The sequence below is a fragment of the Dermacentor silvarum genome, chromosome 11 (assembly GCF_013339745.2).
Source record: "Dermacentor silvarum isolate Dsil-2018 chromosome 11, BIME_Dsil_1.4, whole genome shotgun sequence".
In the NCBI taxonomy this organism is placed as follows: Eukaryota; Metazoa; Arthropoda; class Arachnida; order Ixodida; family Ixodidae; genus Dermacentor; species Dermacentor silvarum.
This window is the reverse complement of record NC_051164.1, coordinates 26436236-26456437: the sequence shown is the minus strand read 5'-3', so window position 1 is coordinate 26456437 and position 20202 is coordinate 26436236. Positions and strand designations below refer to the sequence as shown.

Here is a 20202-nt window from a genome sequence, read left to right as displayed (position 1 = left end):
TTGGCTTGTTTATGTTTCCGCGGAACATTATTCTCGGTATAAACTTATGAACGCGATCACGTAGTTTATTTTTAACACGAAAGTGTTTTATGCCGGGGTCCACCAAGACTTCACTGACGTATTTCCGTCACGGAAATACGTCATAGAACATAATACAAAGAAAGAAACTAGAAGAAAAAGTTCCACAAACATGCAAAATTTGGAAATCGAACCCACGACCTCTCGGTCCGCGACAATAGATCGCCGAGCGTTTAACCCATTGCGCCACAAACGCATTTGCAGAGAGCTACACAGACGCGCCTTATATATCTAATACTCCTCCGTGTACCCGCGCTCTTGCTCGGGGCGGTGCCGCCGCCTACGAGCAGAAAAGAGAAGTACTGCATTATGACACTAACGCGCACCGACAGTGAACGCTTCGGTGGTCTCAGCACTACGACGCCTCGATGCCAGCATTCGAAGGGACGCCGTCATCAAGAAGCACTACCAACGCCACCTAGGTGGCGTTCACCGTACTCAGCACAGCGGAGCGTGGCCTCCGCAATTAGCTCTGAAAATGTTTCTGAAGTTGATCGCGGAGGCTGCAATTACGACGCGCTGTACGCGATGATTTGACTCGGTGACGATTCAGTTACGTGCTTTGTCTTGCGCGTTGTATTAGTGTGTCAGTTACGTGCTTCGTCTTTCGCGTTGTGCTAGCGTGTGCAGCGTAGTGCAGCTTCCATATGCACGACGGTTGCTCATGGTCATCGACGTTGGTAGTCGTGATGGAGGAGACGTGCCACCAGGCGTCAGCGTGGGTGCATCAACGCCTAAGGGCGCTTTAGCCACAAAACACCAATAGACATTATATATCAATGTGCAATAAACATTACACTACTTCTGTGAAGACACGTTTCACTTTCGTGTTCTATACCGATTCCTATATAAGAGGGATCAACCACATTTTTATATATGGTCCAGCTTTCACTAGTAGAGCGCGTAGAACAACCTCACGAACGTATAAAGAAATGCGCTCAGATGACTATTATTGGCATCATAAACACCTTTATTGTACAAGCGGATTGTTTTGCTGACGAAATGGCGTCTTACGGGTCGAAACGAATTTGTGGCGTGACTTACTTTGTCGTGGCTGACTTCAGGTAGATATGTTACCGCGGGTTACTGGTTCTGATGACGTCTAAGATGCTAGAAGTGCTCAGTACAACGCTTGTAGGTTGTGATACAAGCTGGGTTAAATTGAAATTGAGGCCCAGTAGCGGTAGCTTCGTGTGCGCTGTGCTTTCGACGTTTAGTTCGTGCTCAAGCGATAGACAGCACAAAGGTCAATTCGCTCGCTCCAGCTGACGCACTTCCTCACTACAGCGTTGGGACAGCAAGTTTCCGCGGTCATCGGGCGAGATGTGTTCATGCTTACATGTGCTCGCGTGACGCCGTGCTTGTTTATTTAGTTAATAAGAGAATGTTTACAAGGTTATACGGATTCGGTGTCCCATCTGTCTCGTCCGCTAAAAAGCTTCGCTGGTCATCTACCTCACAGAGTGGAATGGGTCATGAATTTTTTTTTCGTATAGCTGTCTGCTAATTTGCTAATCTCATTCAATGCTTTGCCTTTCGCGCGAAACTGCGACTTTTTTAAAATCCCTGACGCATTGCTCACTCACTACCCGTTGGCTGTGTGCAGCTATTCAACGAAACCATGGACTGGTCGGTGGATCCCTGCCAAGACTTCTACCGCTTCGTGTGCGGTCGCGTTAAGAACAAGTTGTCGGTGCGCCACCAAATTAGCTACCACTTCGTCCAAGCGGTTGCCGACCTCGCCAGGTGGGGACCAAGTTCTTTCGTTTCTATAGAGTTCACGTACAGAGCCACCAAAAAGGTGTTTGTTCAGCTCTAAAACTTGAGTATTACAAGTTCAGAGGTGACTTCGTTTTTAAGCCATAGCTATCATTAGCTCTTTCTTCCACTGATGAATGTCAGTTTCTGGCTGTTTATGTGACCTTGAGGGTGGCCTTGACAAGTGCTTAGGAGCGCTAAACAGTTCGCGGTTGGGAATGTGTCTGTGTTTGTGTCTGTGCACGCGTGCGTGTGTAGTTTTCAAAGCCAGTTCCTCCACCCCTGTAACCTGATGCTCTAACCACCAAGACAAGGATAGAGATGTAATGACCGGGAAAAAAACAGGACAGATTGGGAAAACCACTGTATTGTTTTTTAGCACAAAGAAAGTGGAAAAAGACGATAAAAACTTCAACCAACATTTTCAACCAACTTGTATTTTCTGCTGTGCACCATACAATTCTAGAATCGACGACAACGACAAGAAAACGGAAGCACAGGTTCAAGTGTGTTCATTATGTGCTTTCATTTTCTAAGTGTCTCAACGCGCTCGCTTGCCCTCAGGGAGTTCACAACTCGAAGATCGGTCAGCGGCGTTGAATTGACCATTGGGCCACCCCAAAATCTCAATATGGCCCACCCACAAATTTCAGTTGGCCCACCCACAAATTTCCAGTTTGCCAAACCACACATTTCAGTTGTGCCAGCCCCAAACGTCAAATTCGCCTACCCACAAATGTAAGTTGACCCACCTATAAATCGCCCACTCCCAAACGCTCTCTGGGTTTTTATCCAGGACTGGTGTCTCGGACTCCACGAAGCTACGCAAAGTACGTGAAACTGCCCGCTCGGTGGCTAGGTCTTTGCACTAATCAGCCGCTGACACCTCTGGCTACTAGGCTGCTGTAGATACTTTCGTCATCTGGCAGTTGCGAACGAAACTGGTTTTTCTTTGGAAATGTCCATAATAAGCTTTGCAGACAGCTCCCAAGTAAATGAGCGGGAAAATTTGTCTACATACAATCCCATTTCAATTGCGAGCACGTCCAGCGAGAGTCACTGGGACGCTGAGTGGCCTTTTTCTCAGGTATCAAATTAGTAATCTTTTCTAGAAGGTACCTGGGTGTTCAATCCATTGTCTTCGCGTTCTCTACGTAATGATCGCATGTATCTAAGGATTATTATATCGCGTAAGCATTCTTTGGCGAGTACACAAGCCCCACTACGCGAAAAGTTTAATGCCTTGTATCTGCAAAAATGCGTATTTGCAACGTTAAGTTATTCGTTATAATAGTGTAAATGCTATGTAGAGATAAAGAACAATTTAAACAAAAATACTCATACAGATACATAAGGCTCCATAGAAAATGCACGGGAAGCTAAGAGTAGGGGTGGGCAAACTAAAATTTGGGGGTGGGCCAATTGATATTCGGCGGTGGGGCAACTCAAATTGTGGGTGAGCCAACTTAAATTGGGGTGGGCATACATTAAATTTGCGCGTGGGCAAACTGAAATTTGGCGGTGGGCCCTCTTGAAATTTGGGGGTGGGCGATTTATAGGTGGGTCAACTTACATTTGTGGGTAGGCGAATTTGAAGTTTGGGGCTGGCACAACTGAAATGTGTGGTTTGGCAAACTAAAAATTTGTGGGTGGGCCAACTTAAATTTGTGGTGGGCCATATTGAGATTTTAGGGTGGCCCAATGCTCAATTCAACGCCGCTGACCGATCTTCGAGTTGTGAACTGCCCGAGGGCTAGCGAGCGCGTTGCGACGCTTGAAAGATTTTCATTGGGCCTTACCGAGGCGCAGAACGCACGCCAGGACTAGCGCGAACAATGAACGTGCGGATAACACAGGCTTGTGGGAATGACAGCGAGAGTGACAGGGAATCGTGGCGATGCACTCTCCTCTCACGCAACGCCTCACGCGCTACTGCGGTAGCTGGTGTCTCCTTTCGACCTCTTTCTATTCACGATCACTCTCTCCCTCTCATTCACCCGCTCTGCTGCGTCGAGGCGCGCTTGTGCCCTGCATTCCGGCTCAATTAGGACGATCACTGCGAAGGGGCCGGATGCGGCGAGACGTTCCTTGAATGTCACCAAGGAAATGTAACGTTGGTGAAACAAGCTAGCGGCGTAAGAACGCCCAACGAGTACGAGATTATCAGCGTCACAAGGAGCAATAGCAGCAGGAAATACCTGATACCAAGAACAAACGGGGGAGCAAAAGAAAGAACAGAGCGGGTGCTATGCAGAGGATTGGCAACAGCCTTGCTGGGCGTCACTTTTATTGAGTCGCAAGTTCGAGCCATTCAAGAACAGAAGACAGACCAATACCGGGAGGAGAGGCCTCAGCTTCTCGTGACAGGAAAGTGTCTCGTGACAACCACTTCAAGGGCAACTTCATCGATGATCAATTTCGTTCGTTTTGCTCGGTGTGTGACAGACTGTGGTTTCTATCGGATGTGAAGAACATTTTGTCGCGTGATCATGATATCCTTCGAGAATCGTTTCTCGAGGAGCACGTGGAAAATTTTGTGTTTTACGCTTCGTGTAAGAGCTTCCTTCATATCTAAGATTCCAGGCGAATCTCGAAGCAATGGCTTTCAGTATCCGCCTAAGCCTCCTCATCTTTCACCACTTAATGAGATTAGCGAGCGTTTAATATCGCCAAGAATCCCATTCATGTCCATTCGACGTTTGATGCATGGTGGTTAGTTCGAAATCGTTTGGCGGATAGCCATTGTTCCAGTCAAGGTGGATAAGATGGTAATAAGTCCTCCCCGAAACGTGTCCGATGACGCAGCTATCAATGTAAACCTAAAGAAAATGACGGCGATAAAATCTGTTTATAAGCAAGGAGCAGTGAAGGAGGACTGTATATGTGGCTTGAATTCTTGTGTACAACACTTTTGTGCAAACGTTAGGGTATTACGTTGATTCGGGAGGAAATTGTGGAGCGAATGACCGAACTGGAGAAGTAGAAGAAATCGAATATGTAAATCTCTCGGATGCTTACATTGTGGACCCAGTTCATGAAGTGCGATTTCTGACCACTAACCAGCAAACTGTGGTTTAGGACGAGACTCGCTACTTCGAGGTGCGTGTGGGTGAAAGGACGCGACCAATTACTAGAACCTTAGACGAAGATACTGAGGAACTCTTGTTTCCACATATTTACAATGACCAACACCGATGCATACATCCCGTCCTTCGAGTAACAGGGTTTGATCATACAACCGGCGAGATTCGCCGAACCGATCGTCGGGGCGTCCAGCCAAATCATATATTGTGCATGGCAGTGAACGTGCTCATACTTCGAATCCGACAGGGACTGAACGTGATGTTCCGGAAAAGCATCTTGAAACTGCAGCGTGCTGCAGTTTCAAGATGAACAGGAGTTTATTACCAATGCCTTGGCCTTCCTCAGAGGGATTCGAAACTCGGTTTTCTACTGGATGCAACGGAAGCTTGATGTGTTCGCTATGATTTGAAAGTTAGGCAAACCTACAGTTTTCCTGACATTAAGCATGTCTGAATTTCGCAACCCACATCTTCTGGAAATGATTGAAAGGCCTCGGCGTCCTTACAATCCCGAACTTCGGGTAAATATAGAGGCGATTCATGCTTTGTATAAGGCACATCTGGTCAACAACGGCCCAGTAGCTTGCGCGATGTAGTTCGATAAGCTGGTGCGGGTCATCTCAATCTTGAGCAGCCCTCAGATGTGACCGTGTCGAGACAATCATGTTGTGGACTATTTGAAGAGAATAAAGTTCTATGAACGAGGCTGCGCTCACGCTCACATTCCGCTTTGGCTGAATGAATGGGATGAATCAGAATAGCTTAACGATGACATGGTACGTTCAGCACAGTTAATAGACCCACTCACTTGATTGTACACAATTTTGCTTGAGAGATAGAGTGGACAGATTCATCGCCACACTTTCACTTGCTACAAGCTGGCAAAGAAACGGTGTCGTTTAGCACTCCCTTCTGGCCAAATAGAAGACGAGAATTCTCAATGCTGCAATGAAGCACGAGGGAAACGAGGCCAAGCTCAAGAGGCTCAAAGCTAAGTATAATATGGTACACCAGAATTTGGAAGAGACCCCTACGTGTCTATATAGGAGTTCTGGAAGTTAAATGACATCGAAAATGAAGAAGCTTACACTGAGCTTCTTGAGGCAGGCATCAAACGTCCCACTGTGTTCTTGAAAGGGACTACAACATAGAAATTTGCGAATAGCTTCAACGCTTGCATTGCATTACTGCTTCTTTACAACATAGATTTACAGCTAATAGTGAATGCTCATTCGTGTGGTACCTACGTTGTATACTGCGTTAACAAGCCCAACAGAGGGTTGTCAAATCTGCACAATGCCTTGAAGGAAATTCAACGGAAACCACCAAACATGAGCATGGAGAAACTCGCTGAGCTAGGCATCCGTGTACTGAACGGTGTGAAGATAAGTTGCCAGGAAGCTGCATGGCTTTTACTTCGTCACCACACTATGTGCGCTCGCGAAGTCATCTTCAATCCTTCAATCATTCTCGAACAACGGGTTTGAGTTCGCAGAACTGTCACGCAACTGAAGAACGAGAGTAACGAGTCCACTGACGTGTGGAAGCGTAACTTTATTGACAAGTATGAAGACCAATTCTCCAGAACAGGACCACCACTGTTTGGCAGACTTTCCTGCAAATTACACAAGGCAAGACACTACTAGCACGTACCGTCGAAGAATACAGTCTTGAGTTATTACTGCAACTACCGTCCACAAAATATGGAGAATTCCCATCGTCTGCTCTTCTAGCATTTCAGGAAAGAAGCCGACATTCTGAGCAATTACAAGACCGTCTTTGCAGAGAAAACCACTGGAATAATTCAACAGAAACCTCAATTTTAGGGAAGTCTGAGCGTGACGGCCGTCGAAGAAATTTGCAGCGACATCTTTTGTGAGAGGAACATCCTCACCTTACAAGAAGCAAGGAAGGTTCCAATCCAGATTCCCCAGGAAGAGGATGTGGACTTGATCCAAACAACCTATAGTGGAGCGGCACTTGGCAAGTGTCGCACATTTAAAACAATGGATGAAATCATGTCAGCAGCCGACTACTGTGCCGCCATGCGGCTTGCAACAAGGAACAACGGGCTACCTTAGAAGCATTTCATAGATCAATGCTTGCCAATCCGGCACCCATCCAGATTTTATTTACGGGTGCAGCAGGTTGGGGCTAAACATTGACCCTTAACTTGCTGAAAGAGACTTACAATCGGCTATACACAATGCCTGGTCAACCTCACAATTCTTATGTCGTCACAGCTACCACAGGAAAGGCAGCTAAAGTGGTTGGTGGTGTAACCGTTCGCTGTGCTCCCAAGATTCGTGCCATGCGCACCTAAGATTCTGGCTTTAGCTCAAGTGACCTAAATACTTAATGCTATGCCTTTTCAAACGTCACGTGCTTCGTTGTGGATGAGTATGATGGAATCGGAACGACTATCGATGGTGGACAGTCACCTCCGGCATATTTGAAGAGAGTCCACATGTCCTTTGGAGGAAATACGTCAGCTTCCAGTAGTCCTGCCTGCAGCAGTGTGGAGACTCAGCAGAAGACAATTGGCTTATGATATTCAATGCATGCATCCCTGTAAGACACTCGCTTACCATCCTTTGGTCGAAATTGTAAGAGAAATATACAAGAAATTCTCAATATTAAGTAGTAAACTTGGAGATGGCGAAGCTCTTACTTCAGAAGTAAAGATGATTGCATCACGTTTCGTGACACGCCAAGAAGTTGTGACGAAGTGCTCAAGCGGAAACAGGGTCTTCTATAGCAATACTGCACTGGAAGTATTCAGCGATTCAGTGTGTGAAGATTGCAGAGTCGGTTGGAATTTCAGATGCTGCAGATAAAGGGATCGGAGCAGACACATGAAGACTCAAGAGATGTTAATGATAAAGTTAACAACAAGATGAAGATTTGCGATTTGTAAGGCCTTCCAAGCAAGTTGCTCTCAAGGTTGGTGCTCCTTACACGCTCACAGCTTACATTGATAAGACGGATGGTCTGATGCACATTTGTGTTGGAACTTTGCAGTACAGTGAAATGAATAAGGACCTTGATGAGATTCAGCGGTTGCAGTTTAGTTTACTAGGAACTACAACCGGTTATATAACCAGAGCGAGAAATGGTCATCTCATCTTGCCTCGTATGTACCCTTCCTGGGGTCCAATAGCACGTAGAGCTATCACCGTTACAGTCTACTCCAAACGTAGCTTGTCTTTGAAACGGATTCATTTCCCTGTGGTTCCGGCTAATGCCATTACCATTCACAAGTCACAAGGAGAAACTTACTAGGAAGGCGTGTATGACAAGAGTCAGCCAATCAAACTCGTCTACGTCGCTCTTTCAAGAGAAACCAGCTTGAAATGCCTGTATCTCACAAATGCCAAGGACATCTTCATATTTCATCACGCAAAGGGAGCCACCGATAGAATTCCCGTTTCTGAAATGCAACGCTTGCACAAAGTGAGACTTGAGATCGTGAACAGTCGGGCTATACAGTGTTTAGCTGAGACCAAAGCAAAAGGTGGGATGTCGCTGGTTTCCTTTACCATGAAATTGCTCAATGCTCACTCTACAGTCATTGAACATTGCGCATTTCTCAACCGAACAGATGTCTTGACGTTTCGGAAACGTAGGTAGATGAACCAGTTCCGATCCGAGGGTTTTTTATTTATTTTCTCAAAGATCGCTCAATTGGTAGCGGACGGTTAATGGCAAACAAGGAGTAAAAGTCAGGATGGAATGTTTTCGATGAGCCGCTTGAATGCTAGTGGGTCGATGATAGTGGCAACTTCGGTGGGCAGGCCATTCCGGTCTCTTGCTGTCCAGTGCAATGAAGTGTTTCAATGAATTTCCCATAACAATGTACCTTGGAAAAGAGCCAGCAGAGTTGCAATTCACAAGAATGAATCTGCCACCCTCCTTACCATGAGCCAAGAAGATACTGCTTCTCGTTCTCGCATTTGAGATGTCTGTCAGTCACATTACATTCATGGCACTGAAAGCTGCTTTGGGCTCAGTTACATCACAGCAGGGTCAAGTGAAAGTGGCATTAAGTTGCCTGCAGTTATATAGCAGCAATTTTACATTGTGACCCCGTTAAAAAACAAAATATGCCAATGATCATCGCAGGAGAATTCAGCATAGACATTTCTAAGCCAACCAACACCTGGTTCTCGGAATATATGGAACACGTCTTCAAGCTTTACTATGGAACCACCAAAGACATCCCAAGTTAGAGACTCACGTAGACGTGATCGATTACGTCTACGTGAGAGGCCTTGACAGACTCAAGATTCTAAAGTAGACAACTAAGTGTGCTCCAACAAGAACAGAGGAGAAAAAAAGATGATGACGGAGATGAAGAAGCGGCAGCTATGGCGACGCAGGAACAGCGAGACATTCAAAGCGAAGGAGAAGAAGGTTGCCAGTTTCCAAAGAAGAAATACAGGCTGTCTGATTCACAAACGTTGTACAAGACGCAGCATGAAGACAAGATTGCAATCACGTGATAGTATCGAATGGAATTATCTTTGGAATGTTATGATATGGTGTAAGCAGGATGGACACGATAAGCAACAAAAATGCTGCAGAAAATCTGATAATTTTCTACTAAAGCCTAAGCATTCTTTGCAATCGGAAAGGCCAAGGGTAGACGCGCATGAAGAAGGAAAAGCAGTAAGCAATAGTACGCGATAGCGAAGTCACAGCCAAGCCAAACAATACTTACGCATTAGTAGACAATTCTCAGAATTTCGGTAGTTTTTTTTATTGTCGGTATAATAAATATAAGCTTTTCTCACTGGAGTTTCAATTTTCGTCAGAATTTACAAAACATCCTGAAGAAGAAAAAGTAAAGAAAAGTCCGCTCGCTCAAAATTTTGAAAATTTTGCATCCCTAGTCACGGACGCATTAGACTTCCAAGCGTTAGGCCACGAAGTGAAAGCGCGCTTGACGCTTTAGCCTCCTTGCACAGCAATAATCTTCACTGTCAGCTAGAAGATGTGAAGCGCGTGTGGATATTCTGGCTGACGGTGAAGATACAAGCTACGGGTCACTTTTGTGGCCAAAATTCGGTGCGTGTCTGCCATCGTATACTGTGGTGCTATGGCGAATTTCTACAAGCTTGAGTACGTTGTCTCGTGTGATTCAACACATCTTAATGCTGAATGAAACTTCCACTGAAAGGTCCACTATGGTGACTGAGGGACGCGTTTGTCGCAGAAATCGGCAGTGCGTCTCGTGTCGTAATGGGCCATTTTTGCCTTGCTGGCTAGATATGAAAGCTTCTCGTACACAGGTTCCCACAGTGCGTAGGACCTGGTTAATTATATTTTTTTTGCAGGACGCCGTTCGTGGCAGCGGCCGTGTGTTAGGACAAATGGGTTGGTGACCATTCATACAACTCATAAATTCAAAATAACTTTTTATGTCATTCGAACGACGCGATCTAAATTCAAATCGGAAGCTAGCGAGACCCTTAATCCCAGCCTTTTTTAGACGTCCTGAGCCTGAAAGGTCTAATCCTGAAAGGTCTAAGCCTGAGGTTTAATCCTGAAAATTAAAGCCTCCAACTCGGCGGCTAGTGCACTGCTGTTCTAGCTACCTAGCTCTTGTTTGGCCGCATTTTTTACACTGACCTGATGCGAGCTCACCCAGGTACATCCAACGCACATCATAGTTTCCAACTAAAATCACTCGAGCAAACTGTAATGCTGCGGTTGTTCTGTACCGTGGCAATAATGGTTACTTCATGAATTTGTCTCGCAAATTTGTGCTTGGGGCTTCAGACGTTCTTGTGGTTTCATTTCTTAGGTCTTATGTGCCTTTATTGGCCTAAATATTCTAGCCGTCTTTTTCTTATATACACAGAATGCAATAACCTTCATCGCACATGAATAATCACTGCGAATCGGGGCATTCATAACGCAATATGTTGTTCAGCGTGAACAGTTTGCTAAGTCACAAAGCCGTTTGATGTCGTTGAACACCGAGGCGTGTAGAAAACCGAGGGGCCGCTTCGGAGCGAACGACCAAGAGTAGCAGCACAGCTGGCTTCTAGAACCAACTCTGCTCGTGCCGTGCTTGCAATTCGAGGAAGAGGAGCGCAACTTAATTGTTCTCTTTTTTTTTAGCAGCAGACACCAGAGCGCCGGCCATAGCTTGCCCGCGTTGCGGCGTCGGTGGGTGCTAAAATGTCATTAGTATGAGGTTTAGGCAAAGACATGTATTACTGGGTACCCGAATAGTATCTGCGCTCTGAATAAATATGCGAAAATACGATAACATTCACACGCGCGATATGAAAGCGCTTGACGTGTAGTTAGTGTATTAACGCAAGATTGTATTACTTATTTCATCATCATCATCAGCCTATTCATGTCCACTGCAGGACGAAGGCCTCTCCCTGTGATCTCCAATTACCCCTGTCTTGCGCTAGCTAATTCCAACTTGGGCCTGCAAATTTCTTAACTTCATCACCCCACTTAGTTTTCTGCTCTCCTCGACTCCGTTTCCCTTCTCTTGGCATCCATTGTGTTACTCTGATGGTCCACCGGTTATCTATCCTACACATTACATGGCCTGCCCAGCTCCATTTCTTCCGCTTAATGTCAACTAGAATATCAGCTATCCCCGTTTCTTCTGTGATCCACACCGCTATCTTCCCGTCTCTTAACGTTAGGCCAAACGTTTTCCGTTCAAGCGCTCTTTGTGCGGTCCTTAACTGGTTCTCGAGCGTCTTTGTTAACCTCCAAGTTTCTGCCCCATATTTTAGCTCCGGTAGAATGCAACGATTGCACACTTTTCTTTTCAATGATAGTGGTAAGCTCCCATTCATGATTTGGCGATGCCTGCCGTATGCACTCCAACCCAATTTTGGGCCCAAAAACTCCAACCCAAATTGGCTTGGAGTCAAGCCCAAGCCCAATTGTGGGCTTGGGCTTGTTGGAAAACCAACAAGCCCAAGTGAAAACCCAATTTTATTCTCCTGTAAAGTTATTTCTCATGATCAGGGTCCCCTGTGAGTAATTGACTTAGATAAACGTACTCCTTTACAGATTCTATATGTAGAGCCTGACTGGCGATCCTGAATTCTTGTTCCCTTGCGAATCTATTGAACATTATTTTTGTCTTCGGCATGTTAATCTTCAACCCCACTCTTACACTTTCTCGGTTAAGGTCCTTAATTATTTACTGTAATTCGTCCCCGTTATTGCTGAATAGGACAATGTCATCTGCAAATCGGAGGTTGCTGAGGTATTTGCCATTGATCTTCTCTCCTAAGCCTTCCCAGCCTAAGACGTTGAATACTTCTTCTAAGCATGGAGTGAATAGCATTGCAGATATTGTCTCCTTACCGGACCCCTTTCTTAATAGGTATCTTTCTACTTTTCTTGTGGAGAACCAATGTTGCTGTGCAATCCTTGTAGATATTTTCCAAGATATTCACGTATGCCTCCTGAACTCCTTGATTACGCAATGCCTCGATGACTCCTGGTATCTCTACTGAATCAAATGATTTTTCATAACCTATGAAAGCCATATAGAGAGGTTGATTGTACACCGCAGATACCTCGTTTATGACATAGATGTGACCCATCGTAGAATATCCCTTCCTTAAGCCAGCCTGTTCTCTTTGTTGGCTGAAGTGGAGTGTTGCCCTGATTCTATTGGAAATTATATTGGTGAATATTTTATACAATACCGAAAGCAAACTAAGGGGCCTATAGTTCTTCAATTCTTTAACGTCTCCCTTCTGATGAATGAGTTTAATGTTGGCGTTTTTCCAGCTTTCTGGTACATTTGAAGTCGTGAGGCATTGCGTATAAAGGGCCGCAAGCTTTTCAAGCATGATATCTTCTCCATCTTTTATTAAATCGACTGTTCATCCAGCTTCTCCAGCAGCGTTTAACCTGGTCACGTCTTGCAAGGCCCTTCTAACTTCATCGCTAGTAATAGAAGGAGCCTCTCTATCCTGTTCATCACTATTTCGAATTAAAGTAGTTTGGCTGTTTTGGGCACTGTACAGGTCAGTATAGAATTCTTCCGCTGCTTTTACTATGTCATCGAAAATGCTGATGATATTACCATGCTTATCTTTCAGAGCATACATTTTGCAGTCTCCTATGACAAGTTTTCTTTTGACTGATTTCATGCTGCGTCCATATTTTACTGCTTCCTCAACTTTTTCCACGTTATAATTTCGGATATTCCTTACTTTTTTATTGATCAGTTTCGACAGTTCAGCGAATTCTATCTGATCTTTCGAGTTTGGCACTTTCATGTTTTGGCGTTTCTTTATTAGGTCCTTCTTTACTTGGGAAAGCTTACCTACTGGTTGCCTTGGTGCCTTACCTCCCACTTCAATTGCTGCTTCTGAGACCTACCTAGTTGCGGTTTCATTCATTACCTCTATGTTTTCTTCATCTTCCTGTTCTAAAGCTGCACATTTGTTTGCGAGAACCAGCCTGAATTGGTCTGCTTTTACCCTTACTTTGTGTAGGCTGGCCTGCTTCTTTTTGACAAATTTTATTCTTTCTTTCTTCAAGTTGAGGGAAATCCGAGACCTTACTAGCCTATGGTCACTGCACTTTACCCTCCCTAACACTTCTACATCCTGAACTATGCTGGGATCGACAGAGAGTATTAAATTTATGTCATTCTTTGTTTCTCCATTAGGGCTTTTCCAGGTTCACTTCCTGTTGTTGCGCTTTCTGAAGAAGGTATTCATTATTCGTAGCCTATTCCGTTCCGCGAATTCTACCAACATCTCTTCTCTAGTGTTCCTAGAACCGATGCCGTAGTTTCCAATTGCTTCCTCACCAGCCTGCTTTTTCCCTACTTTTTCGTTGAAGTCTCCCATGACTAGCAGTATACTGCGTTTTCACCTGTCTGGTTGCTAATTTAACATCTTCATAAAACTGTTCTATTTCGTCATCGTCGCGACTGGAGGTTGGGGCATAGACTTGTACTACCTTTATTGTATACCTTCTATTCAGCTTTATTATGATGACTGCTACCCTCTCATTATTGCCGCAGAATTTATCAATGTTACCCGCTATGTCCTTATGGATTAGGAATCCTACTCCGAATTCTCTCTTATCTGGAAGACCTTTGTAGCAGAGGACGTGGCCTTAAGTCAGCACTGTATAAGCCTCACCAGTGCTCCTAACCTCACTAAGGCCAATAATATCCCACGCAATACCTGATAATTCTTCAAACAGCCCTGCTAAGCTAGCCTCACTCGATAGAGTGCGTGTGTTAAACGTTGCCAGGGTCAGTTTCCAGTGGCGTCCTGTCCGTACCCAGACATTCTTAGCACCCTCTGCCGCGTCGCAGGTCTGACCGCCGCCTTGGTCAATTGCTTCACGGACGCTGGGGACTGAGGGCCATAGATTAATTATTGGAGTCATGGGGAGGTAGTGGCCGAATACTGCACCAGGGAGTCCAATTCCTGTTCTGGTGAGGGAAAGACTTTGTTATCAGCCATATTTTTTTTGCCGCCGTCAGGCGCCACTCCATGCCTGAAAGGCGCCGAGTCGATTTTGTTTTGTAGATAGGGATGGTGCCGCCATCTATGAGAGGTGAAGTGAACTACTGCAACGTTACATTAACGAGCGCCGATAGGCTGTGCTACGGTAGTCACAACCACAGCAACGCGTCGTATTTGTGGGATTTCACGCGCCAAAACCAATTCTGAATTATGAGGCACGCCGTAGTGGAGGGCTCCGGATTAATTTTGACCACCTGGGGTTCTTTAACGTGCCTTCAACGCAAGCACACGGGCGTTTTTCGCATTTCGCCTCCGTCGAAATGCGGCCGCCGCGGCCAGAATTCGATCTTGCGACCTCGTGCTCAGCAGCGCAACGCCTTAGCTGACTCAGCCACCCGGGCGGCAACTTCTCTAAAATTATTCAATTATTAGCGGGAAATTGACAAGGATTCTTAAGAAAGTTATGACCCCTTGGAATGGAACGCACATTTTCACAGCTGGCGGCCACGTTGTTATTCCGCTGGGCTGCTGTATTGCAAGAGTTCAAATTCATGCGTCGACATTTGTAGTCACCAGCCTCGTCCTCCAAGACTGTTCGTGTCAACTCGTCCTCGGTATCCACTTTCTTCGTGAGTACGGCGCAATTATATCTTCGTGAGCACAGTGTGACCTTCACGACACTACGTGCCACAGAGCAAGATGCCGATAGCTGTAGTAAACCTGCGCTGCGTGTTGCTGATGACAGCGTGACATTGCCGCCACGAGCGAATGTTCCAGTAGAAGTCACGTGCGAAACCCTCCGAAACTGGGACGCGGTTGCCGAAAGTAACGTCTCTCTTTTTCTACATCAAGGTGTATGCACTGCCCGAAGCCTGGTTCGTTTTCGTGACGGGCGATCAAGTATAACCAAGTGCAGGTTAATTGAAACGAAGTACAGGTACAGGTAAACCAAGTTCAGGTGGCAACGAAGTACAGGCTAATTGAAACTGTAAATAGACAACCAGGAGTCATCAGAAAGCAAGTGAGAGAAATAGAGACAGTCAATTGGATGCAAAGAATGGAAACAAAAAGGACCACGGAGATTTACAAGAATGACAAGAAAGAAATTAGAAGGAAAAATAGTGAACGCCAAACAGGGCTCAACAGCTATTTTCACCTGTAACCCCTTCTCATACCCTATGATGCTGCTTCAAGGCGAATGCCTGGAATATGTGGCAGCGATCAACGCCGTACTAATTACGGATGTTCCTGAAGACACGTCCTGCGGCAGTTGCAGCACGCTCGGTTCTCGCTCTGCGTCCGACCCTTTGACCACAGGTGTGTTCGATACATCTATTGCCGATGGTCTCACCCCAGCTCAGCGTTCTGAGCTTCTGCGTTTCTTAGAATAATTTCGTTCTTCTTTTGATGTCGGGCAACCTTCCCTGGGCTGGACGACTACTGTCACGCACCATATTGACACTGGCTGCCAACCGCCATTGCGGCAACGCCCATATCGTGTCTGTGCCACAGAACGTCGTGTGATTAATGAGAAAGTGTACGAAATGCTTCGCCGCGAAGTGATCCGACTCTCGAAGAGTCCATGTGCGTCTCCTGTCGTCCTTGTTACGAAAAAAGACGGCTCTGTACGGTTCTGTGTAGACTATCGGCGCCTGTACAAGATCACTCGCAAAGATGTATACCCGCTAACGCGAATCGATGACGCTATGCATAGCCTACAAGGAGCTCTCTAGATTTACGCTCCGGCTATTGGCAAGTGCCCATGGCTGACGTCGATTGGCCGAAGACAGCCGTTGTCACACCCGATGGCTTATACGAATTTAACGTCATGCCGTTTGGGCTTCTAAATGCGAAGCATTTCTTGGCGAACATGTGCTACTTTGACAGTATCTATCTATCTATCTATCTATCTATCTATCTATCTATCTATCTATCTATCTATCTATCTATCTATCTATCTATCTATCTATCTATCTATCTATCTATCTATCTATCTATCTATCTATCTATCTATCTATCTATCTAGCCGCCTACGTCGTTATGCTCTCATGGTCGTTTTGTTAACTTGGTATGTACTAAAATTGGCACACTATGACAAGAGTATATGATGAACAGAAATGATATGTCATGACATGCGTGTCATGTAGGTCACGAAAGAGCCGCCTACGTCTTGGTGCTCTCATGGTCGTTTCTTTAACTTTGTAGGTACCTAAGTTGACCTAGTATGACAGGAGTGACAGGTCATAAGTGATAGGTCATGACATGCGTGTCATGTAGGTCATGACCATGACTCAACCAAAAAAGATTAACACTAAAAAACCACTGAAATGAGTTGGGACGTGGGTATTAAGTGAAGCAAACACTAAATGATGCTGGTAGAGGTCATAGTCTTGTGCATGACTCAGCAAAAATGACATTGACTCGGCAAAAAAAAAAGATTAACACTAAAAAACCTCCGGAATGAATTCGGACATGGGTACTAAGTTAAGGAAACACTGAAGGATGGTGGTAGACATCATAGTCATGACCCTGACTGAGCAAAAATGGCAATCATTTACCGAAAAAAAGATTAAGACTCCAAAACCACTGAAATTGGTTACTACGCGGGCACTACGTGAAGGAAACACTAAATGATGATGGTAGAAGTCATAGTCAGGAGCATGACTCAGCAAAAATGACAATGACTCATCGAAAAAAATTAACACTCAAAAACCACTGAAATGGGTTCCGACGTCGGCACTAAGTGAAGAAAACACTAAAGGATGACGAAGAAGTCATAGTCATGACCATGACTGAGCAAAAATGACGATGACTCAGCGAAAAGAGATTTAACAGTCAAAAACACTGAAATAGGTTCGGACGTGGGTACTAAGAGGAAAAGGCTAAAGGTTGATGGTCGAAGTCATATTCATGATCATGACTAAAGCTTTCGCCTTAAGGTCTCTTAAGCGTAGCCAAAGCGACTCCTGATGACTCATGACATGAATGTCACGACATGCGTGTCATGTAGGTCATGAAAGAGCCGGCAAAAAGGACAGTTTCGCCGATGGCAGCAACGTAGTAAAAAACACCGCATATCCACGGGGTGAATGATGATCAGTAAGCGAAGCTCCGGAGGGAATCATCGGTAAACCGTGAATATTACGTGTAATTCGCCCAGTCTCGCCGCAATAAATCGAACGATTGACTTCCACCAATGACACGCGCCATATGTGACGTCATTCCTATTTTATAACAGCGCCCTTCATTATTATAATTGCACCATCTCCCGCTTAAGGGGACGCTAGCACAAACGCGTTAGAAACGTGCAGTACTCTGAAGTAAGGGGGAGAGGCCACAGCGTCTTACGCAGCCGTTTACACATGCCGGAACGTGCACCGCGTTTGCCGACGCCATCACATGACTGCTGAGAGAGTATAACCCCCGCATTCATAAACACTCCTCGACTTGAACTTGACTTACCACCGCCTTCAACGCGTTTCGAACGCGCTGCCCAGGGCGGTGGCAAGTCAAGTTCAAGTCGAGGAGCGTTTATGAATACGGGGGTAAGGCGGAGAGGCCACAGCGTCTTACACCAGCTTCTTACACGGGCCGTAGCGCGCTAGCACAAACGCGTTAGAAACGCGCAGTCTTTCGTTAATGTTGGGTATTTATTGTGATCGTGGTGCGTGTGTCCATGTGCGCTTCGTGGCGTAGTGGTTAGCGCCGCGCGTTCGGAAGCGAGGGGTCCCTGGTTCGATTCCGCGCTACGGACAAAACTTTCGGAATTTTTTTTTTCATAAAAGTAGACGTGGCTACCTAATACGACGACTAATACTACTACTACGACGACGACTTACTACAGAGGAGGGACAGACCCACACCCCAAGGAGCTTCGCCCCTAAAAAAAAAAAAACACCGCATATCCACGGGGTGAATGTTGATGAGTGGGCGAAGCTCCGGAGGTAATCATCGGTAAACCGTGAATCTTCCGTGTAATTCGCCCAGTCTCGCCGCACTAAATCGAACGATTGACTTCCACCAATGACACGCGCCATATGTGACGTCATTCCTATTTTATAACAGCGCCCTTCATTATAATTGCACCATCTCCCGCTTAAGGGGACGCTAGCACAAACGCGTTAGAAAATATCGCAGTTTCGCCCGAAAGGCGAAGCATCAATTGCGATAGCAAATTATTAGAAAGCTATACGGAGTAAGGATAGTGGTTTTATCAGCTGTATAAACTTGGACATGCAGCAGCAACGCACAGAACTGTTGTCGACGCTGTCGGTGTTTTTCCCGCGTTCGCACCGAACGCGCGCGGCGTTGGTGACTGTTGCCGGTGACTCTGGGGGCGGCTCGGAGGTTTTCGACGAGATCAGAATGGGACGCTCGTCGAGCAGCGTCGGAAATCTTACCCACCTTTTCGCCTCGCAACATGTTTATATAAATACGCATTTGGTGCCGCAGCTAAACGTCACCTCCCCTCCCTCCCGCCCCCCACCCCCGGCCTTTCGCTCGATAGAAGAAGGCGCGTTTGCTCTCTATATATGGTGATTGTAAAGGAGGAAAGAGACGCCCTTCAGGGAGCACAGCGCAGAACGCGCGTTGGCTTTCCGACGTGCGTTCGCTCCCCGTGAAAGCGCGCATCCCTCGCGCCCTTTCACTCGCACATACAGCGTCCGGAGCGGGGCAATGATTTCATCGCCGTTGACGTCATACGGAACCTCACGGCGACGGCGACGGCAACGGCGACGACGATGGCGACGCCGACGGCAGAAATCCGCTTTGGAGTGTCCATATAATTGCTATCGCAATAAAACGTGCAGCACTCTCTAGTAAAGGGGAGAGGCCACAGCGTCTTACGCAGCCGTTTACACATGCCGGAACGTGCACCGCGTTTGCCGACGCCATCAGCGTTTATGAATACGGTGGTAAGGCGGAGAGGCCACAGCGTCTTACACCAGCTTCTTACACGGGCCGTAACGTGCTAGCACAAACGCGTTAGAAACGCGCAGTCTTTCGTTAATGTTGGGTATTTATTGTCATCGTGGTGCGTGTGTCCATGTGCGCTTCGTGGCGTAGTGGTTAGCGCCTCGCGTTCGGAAGCGAGGGGTCCCTGGTTCGATTCCGCGCTACGGACACAACTTTCGGTATTTTTTTTCATAAATGTAGACGTGGCTACCTACTACTACGACGACGACGACTACTACTACTACTACTACATACTACAGAGGAGGGACAGACCCACACCCTAAGGAGCTTCGCCCCTAAAAAAAGAAATCTAGGCTACTGCGCTGTCTAAAGAAGATAGAGGCTGAGCAGAATTAATACTCAAAAACTGTATGAAAACTCGAGGAAAACATCGTCAGCGCACAGGAAAACGTAGTCACGCTTTCTTATGCGCCTAATGTAGGTGACGTAGTGTTTTTGATAGATTTCCACATGCTAGTTGTTAAGTGCAGTGACCTGTGCTTTTCCTTGCTTTCTTTTTTTTTTTTTGTAGACGACAGATGGCGTCATCTTGCGGAGTCATCTTCGAAATAGTTGAGCATGCTTTCCATTGCTTGAAGCGTTCTTCTTAACGGTCAACGCAGACTATCTGCAATTAGTGCTAACCACGCGCGCGCTACATCCTTCGGCAGGCAAGTGGACGTCCCAGCCGAGGGCCAGACAGCGGCGCAGAAGGCGGCGCGGCTCTTCAAAACATGCAACGACATTGCGACGCAGGACACGGACTACGTGCCCCGCATCCGCGGATACATGCGCGACGCCAACCTGCACTGGCCGCAGCATCCCGAGACACGTGACATCGA

The 20202-nt window shown here is 46.2% G+C and overlaps 1 protein-coding gene across 1 annotated transcript in view; it reads left to right on the top strand.

Moving 5' to 3' along the window:
• LOC125941270 (neprilysin-1-like) overlaps positions 1-20202 on the top strand; it is a 52130-nt gene that overhangs the window by 18449 nt on the left and 13479 nt on the right. The window contains exons 3-4 of the mRNA XM_049658251.1: positions 1685-1824; positions 20032-20202. The exon at positions 20032-20202 is cut by the window's right edge and continues 103 nt beyond it. Of these exons, the coding sequence (XP_049514208.1) occupies positions 1685-1824; positions 20032-20202 (311 nt within the window). The remainder of the gene's footprint in view (positions 1-1684; positions 1825-20031) is intronic.